This window comes from Mustela erminea, chromosome 11, assembly GCF_009829155.1.
Source record: "Mustela erminea isolate mMusErm1 chromosome 11, mMusErm1.Pri, whole genome shotgun sequence".
Classification (NCBI taxonomy): domain Eukaryota; kingdom Metazoa; phylum Chordata; class Mammalia; order Carnivora; family Mustelidae; genus Mustela; species Mustela erminea.
In genome coordinates this window covers 77,783,069-77,807,917 of record NC_045624.1, presented here as the reverse complement: position 1 = coordinate 77,807,917, position 24,849 = coordinate 77,783,069, and the positions used below count along the sequence as shown (strand labels likewise).

Sequence of the window (24,849 nt, the reverse complement as noted above, 5' to 3'; positions counted from 1 at the left end):
TAAAGTCTCATACTTACATTGGCATCTTTCCCAGCTAATTTACATAATTCCACCCGTTCTTTTGCAGCAGGCCAATAAATCTGTAAAACATTTCACAGTGTGTCAGAATCTCAGTATCTAAAACACCCTACAATTCTAATCAGGGAAATGAGTGTTAAATTGAAGAGTGGATATCAAGCTAAAAGCACGTTGTTAGATATGATGTAAAAATCTTGAGATTCAGTTATTTTCCAAAGCCACCCTAAAAAATTTTCTAGGAAAAACTAGAGAACCATCCATTTGTATATTTCAATCTTTTAATTTAATATAGGTAGATTATGCTGAGAAGGCCATAAAATCTTAACATGATGCCAATAGAATTTCAGCATAGCATTTACTTAAGTAAGAGATTCTATTTACGCTGTTTTTGTGTACTTATCCAGAGTAGTGGGGCATTATAAATATGTACAGGGAAGTGCACGAAACAACACTTGTTACAAGCATTATTATCACACCAAGTCAAAGATCAGTGTGGGTCTGCTGGCAAACATAACATGTATGGAGCTCAGGCGCATCTGTCACTTAGTTAAACATTTTTGTCTGTATTATGTTATTTAAATTTCACAATGACCTCATTAGATGGCTGGGGTTACTCTCCCCATTTTCACATCAGAAAACTCATTCATACGGCCATTAAGTAACATGTCAAGTAACATGCCACAAACGTAGTCACCGGCAAAGCCAAAATATGACCCAAAGTCTGTCTGACCTAGTGGGTCTCAGTCACTACATAGTAATTATTATTTGGGGAAATGATTAAGGATGAGAGCAGCAAATCCCTTGGTTGGTAGCTTTTGATCATGTTTTAACCATCTTGAATTTATCCCACGCGCTTGCTTGCTTGCTTGCTTTCTTTCTTTCTTTCTAACAAACTTTAGCAACTCTGTCAAGAAGGTATTGCAAAATAAGGCTCAAATAGTTACTTTACTCCATTAGCTTAAAGAAAGAAACATTGTGCTAAGCTATAGGCAAGAAGAAACAAGAAGAACTAACTCCCGAGTTGCTTATATGTTCCAAGAGTTCCTGACAAACTGATTATGTTTCTCACCAATGTTAGCAGAAAATGTCTTAACAGCTGAGGAAACAGGAAAATATCCTGAGGGAATGCACCGAAAGAGACTTGTTAAACGTGGAATTCACAAATGACTTAGAAGTCACAAGTATTTATATGGTATTATCTTCATAGTAAAACTTTAGGGTTTTATGGCTCTGAATAAAGAAGAATAGAGAATACCACTCAAACTCTCTTAATAGGCAAATTCAATAAAATTACTAAGATTTTAAAAAGGAGCAAGATTTTCCATCTAGAGCACATTTTAACAGGCTGCAAATTGTGTCCAAAGGTGTGCCTAGGCATCTCTAGCAAAATACAGGCAGAACGTTTAGAACCAGCAAGTACACTCAAGTGATGGGCTAACCTTGATGCGGCTCGTAAAAAGGACCTGAAGATGCTATTTATTCAAAAATGGTTTAAATCATGGTAATTATGTGTTCACACAATTTTGAAAATTAGCAAGCCATAAAATACAACTAGACCACAGCAATAAAAATTAGCAATTTTTTGTCAGGTAAAAAAGTACAGTCCCCCAAATTACAAACAGAATGATCCCCTCAGAATAATGTTAAAAATAAAAAAAAAAAAGAACCTTAAATAAAATAGACACTTTTAAGGTATGTGGGTAGATGGAATAAGTAAGTAAAAAGAACAAGAGAGTGATGAACATGGGATTCAGAGCAATGTTGCTCCAGACTGGAAAAAAGAAGGCTTACATGGTGGTAAGGAACAGCTATTTATCAGACCTTAGCTTTTGTTGGGGATGGTATTTCAGGAATTTAATGCATAATTTAAAACAGCTGTATAATGCAGATTAGAGAATAAATTAATCAAAATGAGCCATGCATAGGCTGATGGACAATAGTCAATCATCTACCTAGAATCATGAGGTCCTAAATAAATGAATGAATGCAGAGTAAGCATAGAACACTGTGGTTGCTGGAAAAGTTGAAAGTTTCTTCCAGTTGCTTTTTAATTGTTTGTATATTTGCTTATTTTTAACCATTAGTAGCAAAAACACTGAAGCCAGTCTCAAGTTATTTTTTTCTTGATGATTCATTTTTATTATTATTTTTAATTGTGGTAAAATGGACATAACATAAATTTTACCATCTTAACTATTTTTATAGTTCAGGATCATCAAGTATTTTCACTTCATGCAACCAATCTCCAGAATTATTTCATCTTGCAAAACTGTAACTTGGTATTTGCTGATTCTTGAATATTATAGTGACTTTGTAATATTATAGTGATTCTTGAATATTATAATGATTTCATTGGACTTAAAACAAAGGGTATGCAGAATACATAGCCATGATCTGCCAATGTGTTTAACCCTTAGTTCGTTTTACTTGGTCTCTAGATTAAAACTTCCGTGAGTCCTTAAAATATGTCAGATGCTAGTCTTTTCTGTTTTTTATGATAAATTTCAATCACATTTCAGAAATAAATTTAGAACACATAATTACAGATATTTGTTCTGATCTAAATATCATATTGGTATAAATTCTATAAAAAAAGAAAAGGAAAATACAGAATTCTTCTATATTAAGTAAATAAGATTTAAAGAGGAGGAAGATTATCACAGGATTCTATTTTTTTTTTTTTAAACCTTGAATCAGCTTACTGGATGATGAGTTAAAGCAAATCATGAGATAAATGTTTCTAATATTGATTTTGAATATATCTGTAGGGGCTTCAGGAAGGAGGGAGTTATTTAAAGAGTGATGAAATGTAGAAGCTATCCTTATGTCTTCTTTGAAATCTAAATGAAAGTTTCAAAGTTAGCACAAAGTGGGTATTGTTCACTAATTATTCCTTCAACACACACATAATTACAAAGGGCCCTCTGTATGCCTGGCAAGGTGTGGTACTGAGTGAGGAAGATAGTTCTGTAAACAGAGAAAGTAACTGCATTTCTCCAGGAGATACAAAGTGAGCAGAGAGCTCAGAGGATGGAGTCACTGGGCTCAGGGGGCACCACAGGACCCCGAGTGGCTGACCAACATACAGAGCCCGACTATTGAGCCATTGTTTTCAATTACTTGCTCTTAATAGTTTCGACTCTAATTTTTTCTTAAAGACTTAGCGCTAAAAACAGGAGTTGCAGATTCCTTTCTTCTCTTTGCAAAGGAATACAAATCTCTAAAAGATGTTTTAATGGTTTTGTTGTACACTTTCGGCTATTAATTTTAAGTCCTATAATTGTAAGTTGAATTGACTGTTAAGTCACATAATTATAAATTGAAATGTGTCATCCTAGTTAATGAAGCAAAAAAGACTAAAATTACAAGCATCAGAGAATCAGGTTTTTGATTAGTGGGTAAATGTTTTACAAAGATACCTAAGCACTGAGAATTTGTTGAGCGCCAGAAACCAATTTTAAATAAATCTTCTAATTTCTGTTTATAAAGGATATTTTTTCCCAAAATGTAATCTCACTTTTCATCATTTACCTTCAATCCCATAATGTCTAGACCTGTTAAAAATAGAAATTATCCTTTAATCATTATTATTGTACAGTAATTCAAGATAGTATCACAAAGATAATTTTATTTCTTAAGATAATGTAAGCCTTAAAAATAAAGATTCATTAAGATTAGACACTGGCTTATTTTGACACAATGCTGTCAAGAATTCAGGAATTGCAAATAGAATTACCTTAATGATAACAACCTAGGAGATATCTGATTGTCTTCCAGCCTCAAAACATTTACTTAAAAGGAGGTAAAAAGAATCATTGTAGTTGTGCCAATATTTAAAAGCTATCACTTTAATTATGATTTATAGCAGGATTTTCTTTTACTCACCACCTAGTCATTAGAATAAAGGGTCTTTTAAAAAATATTCCTTTTAATGCTTTGTTGGTAAAGAATTTAAAGAAGCAAAATTTCACTTAATTGAATTTAAAAATATAATCAAGCAAAACAATAAGTAAAAACAACAAAAAACCCATATACTTATATGGGGTTGGCAGAAAGATGTTCAAGTAATATTTCGGTTTTTCAGTAATGTTTTGAAATGGCATATATGTGACAGACATATCACTATATCTCTATATACATAATAAAAGTCCTTCACCACTTTCATATTCTTCTAGTCAAATTGCGTGTATGCATATGTGCGTGTATATGTGCACTTGTGCACAGTATGTGAGCGTTTGCATGTGTGCATATACGTGTGTATGTGTTTGTAGGTGGATGGAGAGGGAGAAGAGAGAGAGATGCACACAGATACATCCAGAGAGACGTTAACTCTCGATACTAACTCTGATTGAGTACAGAATAACAAAATTCATGAATACTCCCAAGTTTCAGCTTGATTTACACAAAAGCCCAATAAGGACCTGAGATCCACAGATTATTTCAGTATTGGGTATTATCATATTCAGTAGCCCTGATTATTTCAGTAAAAATACAGTGTCCACAAAATCCATAAAAATCCCTCTTGATCATGAGGTAACGTGAACAGTTTTGAAGCAGTGGTTTTTAATATTCTCATGACTTACGAATTTATTGGCAGTAAAATGACATGTACATTTCCTTGCACTTCAGAGCATGGTACATGCAATGTCATACTATATTAAAAGCTGTATGAACAGGACAAACAAAACACATACCCCTAAAGTTGATGCAGCTGAACGTCTCCCTTAGAAAGTTACCCGAGGATATTTTTCTTTCATTTATCAAAAAGAGACATACCAGAGGCAGAGATGCTACTTGCGTAACTGCCATAATAATTGTCCTGAAGTATTGCCATGGAACACTAGTTTTTTTTTTTTTTTAATTAACATATACTGTATTATTTGTTTCAGGGGTACAGGTCTGTGATTCATCAGTCTCACACAATTCACAGCACTCACCATAGCACATACCCTCCCCAGTGTCCATCTTCCAGCAACCCTCAGTTTGTTTCCTGAGATCAGGAGTCTCTTATGGTTTGTCTTCCTCTCTGGTTTCATTTTGAGGGAACACTAGTTCTTAATTAACATTGTATGATGGGCCAGAGACAGCTTGTAAGGCTATCATTTTGGCAGACAGCAGTATTTGGAAAGTTGGTGCTTAGATACAAAGGATCTTAAATAGGTACAAAGCTTACCACTGCTCTCTCCACCCACATGGAGAACAGATGTCAGAAACCAAACATATCTTTTCTGTGGATCCAGATGAACAAGAATTTCTCTCAACATAATTATTCAGGGTATAACTACTAATTGAACCGCTACTAAATAATTAGGGGTTGCAAATTAATTTTAATTTGTGTGCTAATCTTATAGATCAAGTTAGTAACAGAAAACTACTCTGAGAAACAAGTAAATAAATTTATAAAATTTCTGCACTTGGAAGTGACAATTTATTGGTTAATGTTTCAAAACAAGTATGTCTGAAAAGTCATTAGCATGGTACCTGTGCAAAGATGACACATAAACTCAATCCATATTATTATTTTTTGTTTAAATTTTTGTAAAGATTTTATTAATTTATTTGAAAGATAGAGAGAGAGATTGAGAGAGAGAGAGAGAACATAAGCTGGGGGAGAGACAGAGGGGCAAGCCGACTCAGTGTTCACCAGGGAACCTGTTGTGGGGTTTGATCCCAGGACCCCAAGATCATGACCTGAGCCAAAGTCAGATGGCTCTGACTTAACTGACTGAGTCCCCACCTAAGTGCCCTCCAAATTGCTTTTTCTTTTTTTTTTAAGATTTTATTTTATTTGACAGAGATCACAAATAGGCAGGGAGGCAGGCATAGAGAGAGGGGGGAAGCAGGCTCTCTGCCAAGCAGAGAGCCCGATGCGGGACTCGATCCCAGAACCCTGGGACCATGACCTGAGCTGAAGGCAGAGACTTTAACCCACTGAGCCACCCAGGCGCCCCCAAATTGTTTTTTTTTAAAGACTAAGAGTAAAAATACATACATGTATATATATAAATTTTTTCTTTCAGAGTTATAGAATATAGATTACCAGTATAATAAGAGATCATTTTAATGAAATGAAAATTGTCCTCAGTGTCACTTTACATATGCTCAGTGGTTATAAAGTTACATTTTATGAGACAGGCCCTACTGACAAAGTTACATTTTAAACAAATTTTTAATTTTATTTTTTAATTTTTTAATTTTAATTTTTATTTTTTTAAAGATTTTATTTATTTATTTGACAGAGAGAGATCACAAGTAGGCAGAGAGGCAGGCAGAGAGAGAGGAGGAAGCAGGCTCCCTGCTGAGCAGAGAGCCCGATGCGGGACTCGATCCCAGGACCCTGAGATCATGACCTGAGCCGAAGGCAGCGGCTTAACCCACTGAGCCACCCAGGCGCCCCATTTTAAACAAATTTTTAAAAGAGATTTAATATCAACTTCCTTATGAAAATATAATGGGAGTGGCATGCATTTAAAAATACAACCTATGATCTGATTATCTTTTTTTTTTTTTTTTAAGATTTTATTTTTTTTTATTTGACAGACAGAGATCACAAGTAGGCAGAGAGGCAGGAGGAAGCAGACTCCCCGTTGAGCAGATAGCCCGATGTGGGGCTCGATCCCAGGACCCTGAGATCATGACCTGAGCCGAAGGCAGAGGCTTTAACCTACTGAGCCACCCAGGCGCCCCGATCTGATTATCTTATACTGATTTTATTTGCTTATCTCTATCCAAAATCCAAAATGTTTTTGTTTTTTGTTGTTCTTTGAAGAAATTTTACTTCCGTTTGAATACAAACAGGTTAGAAAAACTCACAGGTAAATCCTGCAATGTCTCTAACAATTATTGTTTCATTCATAATTTATAAAGCATATTAACAGTATCACCCAGTAAGGTGAAAATGTCAGGCACTTTATTTTTAATTATTTAATCTTAGTTACAGAAACATTCAAATAATGATAAGGCCTATAACAACATCTTAAGGAAATTCTAATTATATCTGCTCTTTGTTACATCTTTGGAGAAGCAATATAATTGATTCAAGTTAGCCAGTGTAAGGTCAGTCAAAGGGCCCTTGGCCTAATTCAGACATGCCAAAATTGAATGGAATACCCAAAAGGGAAAGTTACAACTTATTCATAAAACCTAATTACGGACAAAAATTCAGAGCCCTAAAAATGCAGATGGTTTTGAACAGTTGTAAAAAGAGTTGGGAAAATGTTGGCCTAAATGCCATATGGTAAAGGATTTGAAACAACCAAGCGAGCAAGGACTGCTCTGGGTTCCAGGAACAGAGAGAGGTAGGAGATCTGAGCTCAAAGAATGATGTCCTGAAAAATAAAGACAACAGAACCAAAAGTAGAGCTTGCATGATTAAAACTGTCTGGGGTTGGAGAAGGGGCACGGAATTGTTATGGATGGGGAGATTTACTCTTAAGTTTGGGTATGATCTGCCCATGTACCTTCCTTCATGAAGTCTTGAGTGATACTTGACTCTCCCTTTTCTTTTTTAGGACTCAGCTCAAAGCCGATTTCACATTTAGCCTTCTTCCACCAAATGTCTCTGAATGCTAATACACTGGTGTTTATCATATCCATTGGGCACTTTCCTTTTGCAAGTAAATTGAGTTTGGGACCCTTTCCTGGGCATATAGATCAATGGAATGCAATGGAACTAGAATAGTAAATTTGAGCCCCCACTTCACTGATCACCATATGATCACACTCCTATGTGGAATTTACGAAACAAAACAAACAAACATACAGGAAAAAGGAGAGAGAAGCAAACTAAGAAACCGAGTTTTCACTCCAGAAAACAAACTGGTGGTTACCAGAGGGGAGGCGGGCATGGGGACGGGTGAAATAGGTGACGGGGATTATGGAGCACACACTTGTTTGATGAGTCCAGGCTGGTGTATGGAAGTGCTGAATTAGTATATCACACGCCTGAAACTAATATTACACTCTATGTTAATTACCTGGAATTGAAATAGAAACTTTGAATGAATGAATGAATGAATAAATAAAGTTGGGTCCCCCCCCCGCCCAGGATTATCACCACAGTTTTTAACAACACTTATGTGATATTTTCTTATTTGTTTCCTTTTTTGGTCTCTATCGAACACTCCCTTTAGAAACTGGAGGCCCCATGAGAACAGAGACTTAACCAGTTTTATTTTCCACTGGATGCCCAGCATCTGGAAGAGTGCTAGAGACAGGGTAGGAGCTCAAAAATCATATATTGCAAGAAGTGAGAGGAATGTTATTGTATCACGATACCTAAAAGCAGTTTTAGGAAACCCATGAATGGACTAGTAGTTTTGAATTTGTGCTGCAGTCACATGTGAATGGGAGTGCAATTATGCTTGTGGATAGATTTATAATTCTGTATGACATACAGGTCGCAGTCTTCATTACCTTCCTAAGTGTACAACTTAAATAAATGACTCACTGAAGTTTAGTGACTACCGATCTTGAGTGACAAAGAACATTGCTTCTACTTCCTACTCTCTTTAGTACCTGGCACAGTATCACATGCGTAGTAAGCACTCAATAATTATTGAAAAGTGATCTGCAAAGTTTCTCTTAAAATTAGAGACAGGAAAGAAGTTCTTGTGAGAGTTCTGGCAGAAATCTGACCACATCCTGATAGTCTGTGACAGTGACCAGATGGGACCAGCCCATGGGCACCCAGGCTGGGTAGCCAACACGTCCATGAACGAGGTGATTGTTTTACCTCTACAGTTACTAGAAAGCATGTGCTTCACAGGCACTGGGAACAGATTAATCATCATGAAACTAAGCAGGGTGCCGTATCACAAAAGTTAACTTATTGGGATGTCCACATGGTTTCCGACGTTTATATTTTCTTAATTTCAAATATTAACTAAGAATAAAAAAGGTGGCAATTTTCTTTTTATCAATCCCTTTGATTTTAAATGAGCAGATATTTATTCTGAGACTTTCTCCCTAAATAATAAATTTATAGGGCAAAGCATTAGAGGGGACTGTCTTATTCAGCCATGATGTGAGTTAGAACTGGAGTCAGAAGGTCATTCAGACTTATAAAAGCCTTTCTGCCTATACTCAGTATTAAACAAGCAACTGCAGGATCTTCATGTATGAAAACCCTCTTGTTTTAGACTTCCTTGAGGAAAGGGAAATAACAAAGCGCTTTTCATGCATGCTATGCGAGAAGGGTGTTTAAACATTCCACTAAAAAATTATTGTATTTAAAATTACAAACTCACTTAGCTTGGTTATTTTCTTAATATAAGTGCTTAAAAATAGGGGCACAGTGATGAACTTTAAGTAACTTAATTTTTATAATCACATATTGAGTTGATGTTAAATAAGGAGAAAAATAGTACAAAAATTGCATTATGACTGTTAAGTGGAAGAAAAACGACTGTCACATTTATAAACATGGAATTGCCTTACTAACATTTTGTTAAAAAGAAAAAAAAAACAATCTTCTTAACGTAAGCAAGTTCTAGGTTAAGTGTTTAATATTTATGTTTATCCAATGTTTTCTTTTAAATAATTCTGATTATTTTGTGGTTAAGCAACCAGCAGAGTCAAGTTCTGAAGCAAATGTGGGGACCTAAATTTTAGCAAGGCAAAACGAAGTTGTGTCAACTTATTCCACAAAAATATGGGTTTATGTTAGGTAGACTGGGTAATGTATATATTGCTTTTGTACAGTGATTTTTCATTTTAAAATCCATAGGAAAACTTCCCTCCCCCTGAAACATATTTAGGAGTTTTTATATTAAAAAACAAACATAAATTACTTTAAACATAAAAATTATAAGTATTCTACTGCTTTTTCCTTGAAAACTATACGGTTAACTAATAAGCTTTAGGTTTTTGGTAGGGCTCATTAAAAGATCTCACTTAACACAGCAATTCTTTGAACATTTTATTTTATTTGTTAATATTTTTTAAAAAGGTATTTATTTATTTATTTATTTGAGAGAGAGAGAGAGCATGAACGGGGGGGGGGGGGGGGCGAAGGACATGGAGAATCAAGCTCCCAGAGAGCAGGGAGTCTTATGTGGGTGATACCAGAACCCTAGGATTATGACTTGAGCTGAAGGCAGATGGACTGAGCCACCCAGAAAACTCTGAACATTTTATTTTTTAAAATTTTTTAAAAAGATTTTATTTATTTATTTATTTATTTGACAGACATAGATCACAAGTAGGCAGAGAGGCAGGTAGAGAGAGAGAGGGGGAAGCAGGCTCCTTGCTAAGCAGAAAGCCTGATGTGGGGCTCAATCCCAGGATCCTGAGATCATGACCTGAGCCAAAGGCAGAGGTCTTAACCCACTGAGCCACTCAGGTGGCGCAACCCTGAACATTTTAGATATGATATTTAATTCTGGCACAAATGAGTATTAAGAGAAATGATTTTTTAATTAGTTAAAAAGGAGCAAAGATGATTAAGTATTATCTCAAAATGAAAGAAAACCATTTGAAGATCAATTTTGAAGATCATTGAAAAATGGAATCAGATTCCAACAGAAATCTATGGAAAAACATGCAAAACAATATGTAAAACAGCATATGTTTTTTTTGAGGCTCTACTAGTCAAAAGGCAAATAATACTACGAAGAACATTAACATTTTTCTTTCGGTTGCCTCTATGGTTCTAGTTTGTATACTTCAGGAATGATATATAAGAAGGATGCCCATTAAATCTGGAGGTAAAACAACATCATTTTGAGGGTTCATTTTTTGGCTTTGGTAGGAAGGCAAAATGTTAAAAGAGAAGTTTTAGCTGAACAAAAATTCAAAAATGAAATGCTAGGTCAAGAAGCAAAAATTTCTTATGTAGGCAGCCAAGAATCCTACAGATAATTTCACCCATGTTCGGCTATAAATACTCGGAAACTGGAGATTAGAAAGCTTTTTCCTTTCCCTAGAGAAGGATATTTCACCTGAGACGGGTCTATAATTTGTCCTACAACCCCCAGTGTGAGGAGTAGGTGCCAGGAAAGGAATTCTGATAGGACCTCAAGAAGCACCTGCTATTAGACATGCAGTTGGTTGGAGCATTCTAGATTAATGTCTAAAGGTGAGAGAGAGCCTGACAAGCTGCAGGGAAAACAGAGACCAGACTCAGTGGCTATACTGATATCAGGCTGAACTTCTAGAGTGTGTCCAGGAAAAGACACATGATGGCTTTCCAGGGAACAGATGGAAGCCATGCTCGCTCAAAAATGGGATGGTATGAGGTCACCTTAGGTCCTGTTCAAGAATGTTGAGCGAAAAAACTTCAGAAGTTAATACCTCATTAAAGTGCAATCCATCTTAGGATAAAAAAATGGGAATATACCAGTCAGAGAAGAAATGTAGTCACACTTATCCAGAGAACTGTGAGGGAAAGAACTCCAGAAAGAGGAAATTCCCCCCAAAACTCACCAAGATGCCTTTGAAAGAAAAGTCACCTTTAAACATCTGGCAAGGCCAGAAAGTTGAGAAGTGAGGTCCCTTTGATAATGACAGTAGAGTAGACACTTGTCTGAACCCCTCTCCTCTTCCCTTCTTCTGATTTGACTAGAGGGGTCATAAACTGTGTTTAACAAGCTTCAGGAAGAGAAGGAGAGCTAGGTAGGGACAAAGACAAATCTCTGAACACCTCCCTGCCGGGAGTCTTCCCTCACAAGGCATGTTCAAACAGGAACAGGTAGAAGAATCAGAGGTTTGATGTTACATGAGGTTGAAAGTTTTATTACATCAGACCAGGCCTTTTAATTGCTGGCTAACAACTGCATGTACTACCTTAGAGTAACCCCGAAAACCATGGTAGCCTGCTGGAGTTACCAGACAGATCTGGAGAAGAGTTCCACAGAATAGATGAAAGAATTGCAGGAAGTAAAATAAAGTTGTTTATTATTACACTCGTTGAGTTGATATACCAGTCGCCATTGGGTTATAAGTAAAATAAACAATAACTATAGTCTCAGAGTAAGTTTATTTCTCACTGGTCTACCTGTCTGCTTCTACAGCCCACTTGAGAAAGAAAAGAGAGAGAGAGAGAGAGAGAGAGAGAGAGAGAGAAGCAAAGGAAACCAAGAATAAATCCTTGAATAATATGAATACAAAAGAAATACTTAATTTAATAAATCATCCCCTTTGTGACCTGTTTGCTTACATCTTGATTTAGAGGCTCACTCCACCCATGCATGGTTTGAAATGCTTCTGAAGTGAGTAACGTTTTCAGATAGAAAGATCCCAACGATTCATTAACTCAGAAGTCCAAGTAACTAAGTTCGGTCACTAAGAAGTATCCCCAAGGTCCCTGGGTGATACAGTCTGTTAAATGTCCCACTCTTGGATTCGGCTCAGGTCTGATCTCAGGGTCATGAGTTTGAGCCCTGCGTCACGCTCTGCGCTTAATGAGGAGTGTACTTGAGTTTCTCTCTTCTTCTCTCTCTTCCCCCTTACTCACTCTTTCTATCTCTCTAAAATTAATAAATATATATATTTTTAAAAAGCCTCCTAAGTTTTACTTCTACAATGCATATAGTTGGTTTCAACCCAAAGACTGATAAAACCAAATCAAAGGAATATTATTTAGGGTATAATTCTGTTAAGATATATATTCAATGATGCTTAAGTGGTATTTGTTATTTTATTTAAAAAATATGTTCTCTGCACATCATTTAGTGGATAATGCTAACTACTCATACTACAGAGTAATTATGTAGTCTTTAATTCTTTCAGTTAATTATATTCTTACTCACTCCCAACAACCTCAGCCCACCAATTCTTACAATATTGAAGGAAGAAAACTTATAGAGTATAAGAAAATCTGAAGAGATCTGCAGAAGACCAGAGTTCATAAAGCTGACATACATTAGAGAGTAACAGAGAACTTTCATTGTGGCAGATGAACTCTCACATAAGCAAGAAAAGTAAAGTTCAGCTGATTTTTTGACCTTCACCATGTAGGGTGTTGAAAAATGAATTACCTCAAGGATGTTTTCTCATAATGAATACTTTCCAAGGCTATGTCCTAAAAGAAAAATAAATCCTGCCAGATAACTTCCTTGCAGAACTATCTAATCTTCATAATTCTCCCCAAATAGGCAACATATACTTTTCCTTTTGACTGGCTGAGGAAACATCTGTTTGCCTCAGGTAGCCTTAGTTAATGAGAAACGTGTGAGTCCCTAAATAATTTTTTTGTGCAGAAAACTTGTTTTCTATTCCCTCTCTGTAAATGCAATGATCAATGTAATTGATTCCTGCACATTTCTTCTGCTTAAGGTAATTGATTGATGCAAGCACCTTATTTTAAGTTCAAAAATGGGAATTGACCTATTTCAGCCCAATGTGATGTGAGGGTTCAAGAAAGATCTTCTTGATCCTAAGAAAGAGACATAGTAACTGATGATCTTTAATCACTTTACATTTTCTTGTCTGAATGTGACCCCTAAAATTGTCACTGTCATCTTGCTACCAACCTAAGGATAATGCCAACAAAGAATGACAGACAGAAGAGACAGAAATAACTGGGTCCTTGATAATGTCTTTAAGCAGATGATAGTCCATCTCTGTAGCCACCCAAACTCTGGACATTATTCTTATTATATAATATAATAAATTTCCTTAAATTTTAGCTGTCTTTTCTTCTGTGTTAAGCCTGACACATTGGTCTTACAATCAAGAGAGAAAAAGAACAAAATTCCCAATTCAAAAAACAATGAAGAAACATATTCTGTAGTGTCTTTTATGTGTAAGACACTGTACTATACGCTAAAGGAGAATCAGAAATGCTTGGAAAATAGCTCACTCCCCATTCAAAAAGGATATAAGTTGGATGGGGGATATACTTATTTATACCAATGAATAAAGATAATTCTATCTGTAGGACAACTGACATTGATATTAAAATACAAAATGCTGTAGGAAACACAAAGGATTGTCAATTCCTGTACCATAACGGAGCCTTGGGGAGCAGAAAGCAATAGAAGGGTAAAATTCGATAACTGCCTTGGAGAATTCAGAGGAATGAGATGAGCAAAAAAGTGAGTGGCAATTTCATGAAGTTTTAGCAAAAGCACAGAACTTGAAAGGAATTTATTTTGAAAGGAACTAACAGAGAATATTGGGTAAAAAAATGAGAGAGAGGAAGGGAGGAAAGCAGAAAATAAATGGCAAGTGAGGGAATAATGAACAGTGGATAAAAATAAGACTGGAAACAGGGAGCGCCTTGGAAGTCAACAGAAATCTGGAGTTCATTCAACTTCATCGGAAATCAAGAACTCCAGAAGTGTATAAACAGAGAAGAAATATGGTCATATTTTTATTTGCTTAAGAGATAACACTGATGGTCATGGTGAATGGATTAGATAGGGAGAAAATGGAGATTCTCTTTTATAAGATAAACTCAGTTGAAGAATGGTATTATCACTTACACTACAGGGAAATATTGAAATACTCACCACCTTATCAGTTTGGCCTGTCAGTTGAGGCTTTATTTGGTCTGCATCACAGCTCAGTTGTTTCTTTTTCTAATACTACTTCCCCAGTGGCCCTCTCACACGTGTTGATCCCAAGAACACTCCCTGACAAATACCCTATAAACTAATCTCCCCCTCCTGGATGGCTTTTGGGGGAATTTAACCTATAGCACAACAGGAAGAAATGGTTCCAGATGCACATCCTTCCCTTGGAATGGAAGCACATTGGGCTGGTTCTGACTATTTCGTTTTGGTCTAGTGGTAGGAGGAGGAAATGTCCAATCAATGTGCATATCTATCCTGAACCTGTCCCACAGAGGGATGTACAGAGTATTTCTTAGCTGAAGAGAGAGGCCTTATGGACCAACAGTGGAAAAGCCTACTTGAAGTGAGAAGTATCCCACCCCATGCGTGCTTACACTTGCCGCAAAGTCTATTAAATCCCTGTGGAAATAGTCATTTCTGTCAAGAAAAGATCAGAATCTTATCCCTCTAATCTAAATAACAACAACACCAACAAAACAAAAAACCCTAAAACACAAAACAAACCACCTGGTGTACTTAAATTTTACTTTCTAGAGAGGAGAAATATCCTAAAAGGTTGAATTTTTATGCTCTTCCTCTACAGTCATTAGTCATCAATACTATTGAGCATATAACTGTACCATTCATTGTAGAAGACTCAAAATCTCTTTTGAATAAAGATAATACAAAGGATATTTGCTGAATTCATCTGGTAAAGGATGTTGCTAAAAATCCCGGGGATTCCCCACTAAAGGCCTGTGGCAGTTATGAAGTAATGATGGCCATTTTTCAATAGGCACATCCTTGTTTGTACAAAGACTTTTACATAAACACATATCCTAAAATTTGACACTGCAAATGAATGCTTTCTGCAGACTTTTTTTTTTTTAATTTCCCAGAGAAAAATATCCCCAACCAGTCACTCCTAACTCAATTATATGTTGTAGATTGCTTTAAGTCTAGGGCGTACAAAGGACATCCTTCAGCCCCACAGAGTCCCACCATGTGTGGTTTCTTCCACAGAGAAGTTTGGATTTTTGCTGAAGGGCATAGAGCCAATGCAAACCACATAGGTCTAAACACTGCTAAAGCACTCCATCTTGACACTTAAACTTGCTACTGTGGAGTACCTTTTAGCACTGGAGTGATTTATATAAATTTTCAATGTGGATACCTACATAAACATAAATTATTTCTTTTGTATACATAACCTCTTCATGAATTATACATTTTATAAAGATAAAGGAATATCAGCTGGGCAGAAAATCTCTGGTACAGTCCCTAATTTTACAATGTGTTCAAATAACCATTTATTTCAATAGTATCATGAGGGAAATCAATATTTCATAAACATTTATTTTATTAAATATTAGCACATTTCAAGGATGGAATGCAGCCAAAGAGAGATTTGCTTAAAATAGTCACAGAAGGAAGTTATGTTATCAGAACTTATTTTAAGCAATGATCTAATACACTCATTTCAGATAAATGAACTTTTTCTTCTAATCCCTGAAGGCAGAGAATAGCATAAGAACAAATTCCCTTAAAAGTATGAATTGCTTTTTGCTCTTATACTAAAACTGAGACATATTTAGAAAAATGCTTTGTTAGCTATGTAGCAGCTCTTAAAGCAAAACTGTGAAACTAAGATTTTCTTTAGTGGCTTTCATAAAAGAAGTTATCTCTTAAGATATTTATTGATGAATGAGCTATTAGTTGATACCATCAATAGGCTCTCTGATACACTTTTTAAAAAAAATTACTAAGGAAAAAATACACCCTTAAAAATAAATGGAATGGAACCATAATGGCACAATGAAGGTAAACTTTTCAAATTCTAGCACATAATTCACAGCTTATCAAACTACAGAATTAATTTTTTTAAAGAAGATAATCTTATGAATTTGTAAGTGTATTTGGACGACCGCAAATCAAGAACAACTACTGGTAACATTTTACCCTCAAACCTTCTAGAATCATCTAATACATGCATATACACTTGCATTCAAAGACTATTTCTTTATCAAGTCTGAGCATTCATAAGAGGTATCTCCTTTTCTTTTGGTAGACCTAAAAAATGGGCAGGAGAACTACTTAAAAATTAAATTATTAAAAGGCAAAAAACTATTTCTAATGCAGGCATTAACTAAGCAATATTAATATATATGGAGATAAATATTTTGCCTATCTAGACTAAATCTCCTAGTCCTGAATGATATTAAATAACTGAGCAATAAATATTTAGTTATTAAAAGCATTTCCAAATTAGAGGTTTAAAAGTGGTCATTGAGGTGAAAGCTATTTGAAGCTTCAAAGTTCTATGATGACCGATGAATAGCCCTTTCTGAATGGAAAGAATCCTCTATTAATTCAGTGTTGGAAATTATTGACCTGAAATCTTTAATGGCTCTTAGCATTTTTTTGGTGGTGGGAATACTTCTGAAAAAGGAGAGAAAGAGAAAACAATCTAAGATGTCTTGTAGATGCAGAATGGGTCAAGGATTATGTCTTCTCATCCTTCAATCCCTTCCAGTCTTGACATCCATCTTGGCTTGCACAGATAATGGTATTTGTTAAAGTACCAGCTGGTCATAATTTATAAAGCCTAAAGTGTGACACTGTTTCCTCTGGGTACCATGTTCCTACTGCAAATGCAAAGCACAGCAGCAGCTGCCTTTTGTTTTTTCAATAATTAGCATATATTTTCTTTTAGTGGTAGATTGCTTTTCATGAGGTCATATTTGGGTTATTACTAATCTTCACCCTCTGAGTGTGACTGGGCCATTGGAGAATACTATTCAGTGAAAATACAAGAGTATAGGGGACAAAAAAAACAGTGTGGTGTTAAAATGCCACCATAGTCACACTGCCAATTTAAAAGTATGGTTGTTAATTGAAAGTTAATACAAAACTTAATTTTGCAATAATTGCTTTAGATATAAATGTTAATTATTAATACCCATTTGCCAGATTTTCAATCTAAACCATTGCATTTCTCTTGTATAATCTCTTTCATTCATATTCTCAATGGTTTTATTACTATGCTTATTCACTCTAAACGGAGAATATGTATATGTACTTAAATCCACAAAAATCTAAAACGTGTAGCCCAAGCAAGGTGTCCTTTTAATATACTCCTTTTGGACATGTAAATGACCTAGTGATTTGACATAGTCACTTAAAACAAAAGAAAAGGAAGGCACAGATGAAGATAAATGGATATTCAGTCAACTTTGTAAAAACAAACTGACCTTCTTAAAATTTTTGTTTAAGTCAATCAGACTGAGCAGGAAGATGTGGTCCTTGGCTCCTACAAGCAGCCTGCCCCTCTCCTCATCCAACAGAATGGTTTGGAAATCTAGTCCTTCTGATGAACCCAAAAAGGGTATGCAGCTATTTGAAAGCAGCAAGTCTATGGGAAAGTAAAAGGAGAATAGAAAGAAGGAAAAAATTAATTGGCAAAATATTTATTTGCCTCAATACACACTTTTCACACTCTGTAAATGAATATATACAGCATGAATGCTTCAATTTAGATACAAGCAAACAACATACAGTTTTAAGCACACACTCATGTAGAAATCAATATGATTTATGACATTTGTATTTTATTGATACAATATGGATCTAACATGAAAAAATGAAAGACACTAAAATGAGAATCAAAGCAATTAAATGCAAAATATTTCACAACTCTGGTCATCTTCTTAAGTCATAAATTAAAGCATCATTATATAGCACCTTTGCACATGGGTTTAATCAATTAATATAGGCAAAGTTAGCATCGAACTGATTGTGACAAACCTCAGAGCATTTCTTTGCCCTCTACTTTTGATAACATTAAGACTCATGGGTGAGTTTGGAGGATTATACTCTTCCTAGTTCATGTATTCAGAAAGTAAACAAAGTAGCCAAATCCGAGAAAATGGATTCTGAAAGATATATGACACTAAACCAGTATCGGGATCAAAACTGTAAAGCAGGAAGGGACCTTGAAACTCAATTAATACTAAATCATGATTTTATAAATGAAGGTATTTAATTCCTCCAAGGTGAAGCCACATGCCCTAAAGTCACAATGTCACGTGGTGGTAAAGTTGATAATGTAACCTCAGTCCCAGTCTTCATTTCTCTTTGACACGTGTCTATATGTCCTAATTCTTTTTTTCAGTCACAGTTGTGATATGGACAGACTTATTTAAATCTAGGTCTGGGTTTATAGAAATCCAAATCTTTTCAACAGATTTTGCCTCAAGTATTTGTCTTAGCTTCTCATTTTCTACAACTGTATAATATTGAATACCAATAAAGTAATAATATCACTCATTCCTTATTAAAGTCCATTAGATATTGCTGGACTTTAAAACTAAAGCATTATTTTCAAGTAAGTCATTATTAATTGATGAGAAAAATATGAAAAGACGATGTCTCAGAATAGGTATAAAGATACTTCTAAAATGTATCATGGCATTGTTTAACCTCTGTAAAAGGGATCTTTGAGTCTTTGAAATTTAAAGTCTATATATTCCATATACCAACTGCAGGCTTTATTATTATTTCACTTTTTTCTTTTTACTAATTTACTAATTTATAGTGGTTAAATGTTATTTCCCTTATTCAGCAAGACAGATTTTGATCTTAGTTTTGACAAACCATGAGACTCTATGCTGGAGAAGATATAATACTATCTGAATTCTCAGGCAAATATGGTCTTATTAATGTTCATGAATCATGCTTTATGTACACTGGATAGAAGTCTGAACTCTACATTAATTATTTTCTATTAAGCTTGATATAACTTTAACAGGTTTTCAGACCAGAGACACATGGAATAATATTTTCTAGCATCTACAAATACATAAGCTTATTTTTGTAGGACTCATATCCAATAAACATTCCATACTAACCATAAAGCAGAAATGAGGAGTGAATAATATAAGCTGTTAATAAATCATGGAGCTGTGAGGAATAAAGGACTTCATATATGATCAGCATCAGAATGGTGCCCAGCACTCATTAGGTTCTATATAACTATCAGTGATTACAATCGTGATGATGTATTTTTTAAACTTTCTACAAAATCTATGAAGAAGAAGTCATTATATTTCCCAGCTCATATAATTGTTAGGATGATTAAAAGAGATCATTTATATAAGGTTCTTAAAACAATAGCTTGAAGATAGGAAAAGTTCAATAAATATTGACTGTTACTTTGAGTACGATTATTAAATTTCAGCTTGGGCAAAGTAAGTTCTATGAAAGAAGAATGTTATCTTGCCTTCCCTTAAACCTGAGTTGTGAAGATGAGAATTCCTCTGTATTTTTTTTTTAATAAAACTGGACTAATATTAAAAAGCTATTCAGGGGGTGCCTGGGTAACTCATTCAGATAAGTGTCCAACTCTTGTCTCAGCTCAGGTCTTAATCTCATGGTCATGAGTTCAAGCCCCACATTGGTTGGACTCCACACTTTAAGTAGGCATGAAGCCTCGATAAAAAAAAAAAAAAAAAAGAAAGCTAGTCAGTCCACAAATAATTATAAGAATCTATTACGAGTTAGGCATTGAGCATGCTGTTAAGGGTGTGGTCATGACTAAGCCCTGACTTCAAGGGGCTCACAGATCAATTCATAAATAGATACACATACAAAATACAATATAAGTGAAATAAATTCTAATACAAGTATACACAAAAGAAATCTTTCAAGTAATTGTGTATCACCATTTAAAAGAAGATGATAACCGATAATAGTGTTGAAAGACAAATGGAAGCTTTACAGGAAAGATAGAAAGAAAAGTTTATTTAAGGCAGAAGAACACGGGACTGTACAATGGCATCATACATCATATTCAATGTATTAAAAATTTTTTTAAAGATTTTATTTATTTATTTGGGAGAGAGAGAGCAAGCCAGGGGAAGGTCAGAGAGAGAAGGAGAAGCAGACTCCCCGCTGAGCAGGAAGCCCAGTGGGGGACTCAATCCCAGGATCATGACCTGAGCAAAAAGCAGATGCTTAATGGACTGAGCCCCCCCCCCCCCAGGGACCTTCAGACACTGCATTTTTAATATGTCTCCTACTCTGCAGTGTCAGCTCCTTCAGCACAAAGACTGTGTGTAACTTATCATTGAATCCAAATCACTAGCTCAGTGTCCTGGAGACAAATTAAGTACTTATTAAATATTTGTGGAATTAAAGTATAATTTGGAATGCTAGAACATATACTGTCCATGTGAGGCTGGACATCAATGCAGCCTCCAGATAATCAGAGCCCAAAATGGCACGCTGGAGAGTTTGGTTATCATCTAGGTAACCAGAAGTCACTAAAATATATTACACAGAAAGGTGACAAAGACTTTAACTGAGTGTTGGGGAAAAAAGTCTGGCTGCAGTGTTCAGGATGGATGGGAACTGGAAAAGTGGGAGCAAGGAGACTACTCAGAAGTTTCTGGAAGATGGTAAGACCCTGAGTTATGGCAATGCTAATGAGGGGAGCGAGATGTTAAAGAATCTTGCCTCTCATTTGTTGTTTCTATTGGTACCACCAGGGAAATAAAATTGAAGTAGTCACTTGCTTTCCGTTCTTTTACTATAACCAATTCTATTGGGTTTAGTTTCAAATGTGACAAGAACAAACAGCTGTGAAAATAGTGACTAATGTAAAGTATTATCATTTCAAAATGATTTAATGTTGCCTTGTAACAATGTTAGCATCAAAACGATTAAAGCATGCTTCATCAATCCTTTGTAGCCAAACTAAATAATTAGACTTAGGCATTACACATGAAAATTTCTCAGGCTGACGCATACATTTTGAAAAGACCTTGGGACAGGGATTGGAACAGGTTCCGTCTTCCCCAAGCAGCTTATCTTTCTTGCATTTCTGCCAAACCAAGCAAACTCATTTCTGTTTCCACAGGATCAACAGCTAAAGTCCAGTGGGGGAGGAAAAAGAAAAAAAAAAACAAAAAAAAAAACACAACAACACCCAGGGGTGTGGATGGGGGGTAGTTAATTCCAGACCCTGCATCTTCACACCTATAACTAATACACCCCTAGGATTTCTGGGATCAGAAATGGATGCAGGCTCTGAGGGCTGAAAATTCATGAATGTTAAAGACTAAAAATTTGGCAATATATTTCAGAGGTTTATTTTCTTCTTCTCCTAAAGTGGCAATTCTCAGACATGTAATTTTTAAGACTGTCCATAGTGTGTAGTGCTTTTTGAACAGAAACTCTGGATGGTGGGGCAAGTGTGTTGCTTTACACACGCCATTCAGAGAGGCCTGTTCTGTACATACTCAGCCCGCCTCACCTTTCCTCAGAGGACAGCAGCCTTTGCTTCTAGGTCCTAAATGCATTCTTTGTTCTGTCTACCTACATCTTTGACCTAATCTACCGTAATCACTCCTTCTAACTGTTCTTGTAGCAATTCATTGTCCTATCACCTTATTCTCAGCTTGTAGTGTCTCTCAATGTCCCAGGCCCTCAAATCCCTACTCTTGGTCTAGCAATATACTTTTGGAAAAGCTACAAGCTGATTTTTTTCTGAAATAAATGAAACAAGGATTATTAACTTATTCCACTAGGGTAAATATGGACATCATTTCCATGGTGGATTTTAATCAAATGATGACACAGACAAAGTGTTCATGTTCCAAGATCAATTAACCACCACAGAGCAACAGGATGGTTCTGAGGATCCAAAACCCCTACCAATAACATGATTTTTCCTATGTCTGTATCTGTGTGTGCATTTTTCTGAAGGGTACATCCAGAGTCTTCGTCGACATCTCCTGATACCTGTCCAAAAGTCACAGAAACTGTGTACTTCCCAGATGTAGTTAATACCCATGTTTTGAATAATTTCTCACTTCTAGCACTAAAAAAGTGAGTCACTGCTTTTATAAAACTTGACTTTGAAGGCAAACAACTGAGTTCACCTAAGACCACCAAGTATACTCTGCCCATATTGCAAAGACTCTGGCAACGAGTTCCAATCTCAAGGATTGGACAGCCGAGCGCAGAGGAAATGCTCTTCCACAACAAAAATGAAAATATGCTTGTAACAGAGGACAACAGTAAAGTTGTAGGCTGCTAAATATCTTTAATAGTGAAATGGAAAAAAATTCCCATCTGCCTTTCTTTTACCAAGCCAAATAATGCTACTCAGTTCTCCCATCATTACCTGTGGGTGGAGACACCAAATGGTCTCTAAGTTCCTTCCAATAATGGAGTTCCATGGCATTAGAACCTTATGCCTAACTTTGCTAAAATTAAGGAGGTATCAAGTTAACTCTCCCTCACCTACCTCTTTCTCAGCATTGCTCTGTTTCTTAGAGCAGATCCCCTCTACCATTGGGAAGAACAGAAATAGAGCATAAAGAAATTCCAACTAGGAGGAAATTCATTCTATCAATATTCCTTGTCAGATTCATGTGTTACCGATGCAGTGAGGTCCAGAATGGTTAAGTGGGCTTCACAGAACCAATTTACTCTTAACAGTGAAAGTCCTCACTCGCAGCTGTAGCAAGGCTACAGATCCCGTAATCACTGCCCCTATTTGAAATAAACATTTGTTCTGAAAAGAATTCTTTGTATCTCCCTTTTAGTGTCCCTTAATACAATTGTTCATTCAGCCTGAAGAACATTTGACCTGATGGTCTACATTCTTCCTCTTCACCCCAGAAAGGAAGGGAGTGGTTAGTCACTTTGAATCTAATAAATTTAGGATTAAGCAAGACAGACTTCCTCAATGTTTGTTAAGTGAACAAGATCCCATACCCTTGAAATCACATTTATTGCCAGAAATCCTGAACAGGGTGGAGTTGACAGTTTCTCTTACAAGAAGACAATGTAGCTAAAAAATGGCTTCCCATAACCTTTAAAGAAGAACACTTAACAGATTATTTTTATAAGAAGATAATCAAAGTTATTAAAGGCAGAACTTCATGGGCTTAAAAGAAAATCACCTTTGAGGTAAGTCAATTTCTAATCTACTCCAATGTAAGGAATAGAATTCCTCAGCACAGAAAGCTTTCAACGCAAAATGGGCCCAGATCAAAACTTGATTGCTTTTCCCTACATCTCAAAATATTCAGCACAAAACCTTATCACACCCACTCTACTTGTCTTGGAAGGAAATCACCATTATATCAGTAAGGCTGTTCTGAGGTTTCTTGAAATACGGTCACCTCTCTAGCGCGTTCTTTGAAGAGCTGTCTGAGTAAAGAAGTAAAGAAGTTTTTATTCCTGTCTTCCCCATAAATTCAGCTTTCCTCCCTTGATCTCTGAATCCCCAAGGCTTTCATGTTGTTAGTATCTAAAGATTCCTTCTATGGATTCCTTCTTGACTTTGTTTCCAGAGATGTTTTGGCTACCAAACCATTCCCCCCCAAAAAGCCTGTTCTCAGTTTGGGTCAAGAGTTGAGTAAAAGGAGCTAGCTATTCATTCCAAATGAAAATTAGTCCCTAATGTTGTTGTTCACTGAGTTCCTTTGGCTCGCTGTGAACTTGTATTTGCTTCCTCACCATTTGATCCAAGGAAACGCATGGATTCTGTCTTGGAATCAAACTTTGGAAATTTAACTCATCTTAAATTGGCCCCACCTGACTTTCATTTGGTTTTCTGAGGCGGGAGATCATATGAAAAGATTTTGGTTGCCAAGATAGCTCACTTCCACCTATCAAAAACACAAATTATTCTCTATTTATGTACAATCAGTCTCCATAGCTAACTGCTCAACAATATCAAATATATCAAGAAAAAAATATTATTCAGACCCAAAACCCTTACAAAAGACTGAAAAGACTGCTTCAAAATTATAGGTGAGTATTATATTATCTTTATACTTTCCTAAGTGAGAAGTCCAGCCCTATTTTTCTCCTTCCTTCCAAAAAAAAAAAAAGAAAAAAAAATCAGATTTCCATTTGCTCTTCTGCAATGGAATGCTGAAGATCATTCTTCTCATTAGGTATTAAAACATTCTCTATGTCAATAATAAATCAGATGGTACCATGTAGGGAAACATAAATTAGAAACAAATAAAGCCTATTATATCATCAGAGCTTTGTTCTTGCCAGGACAGGATGTGCGGTAGAGTGTGACAATTTTACATTGTCACATTTCCATCGACATCCATGCTTTTAAATCACAGGCTTATTCTTATTTGGCTAACTTTCAACAGCAGATGCTTTATATAATCCATCACACGTGAGATTCATAATTTATGATTATAAGTCCTTTTAAAATCTCAAAAGCTTTGCTATGATAATTTTTCCCACTGACCTGTAAAAGAAGGCTAACATTTTAAGTACCTAGTACATTTCCAGAAAAACA

The 24,849-nt window shown here is 35.7% G+C and overlaps 1 protein-coding gene across 4 annotated transcripts in view; it reads right to left on the bottom strand.

Moving 5' to 3' along the window:
- The window catches only part of SEMA3D (semaphorin 3D), a 201,910-nt gene that overhangs the window by 89,353 nt on the left and 87,708 nt on the right, over window positions 1-24,849 (bottom strand). For all 4 annotated transcript variants that reach the window (XM_032304901.1, XM_032304902.1, XM_032304903.1 and 1 more), the window contains 2 exons: window positions 17,765-17,925; window positions 18-80 (listed from right to left, as the gene is read on the bottom strand). In XM_032304901.1, the coding sequence (XP_032160792.1) occupies window positions 18-80; window positions 17,765-17,925 (224 nt within the window). The remainder of the gene's footprint in view (window positions 1-17; window positions 81-17,764; window positions 17,926-24,849) is intronic.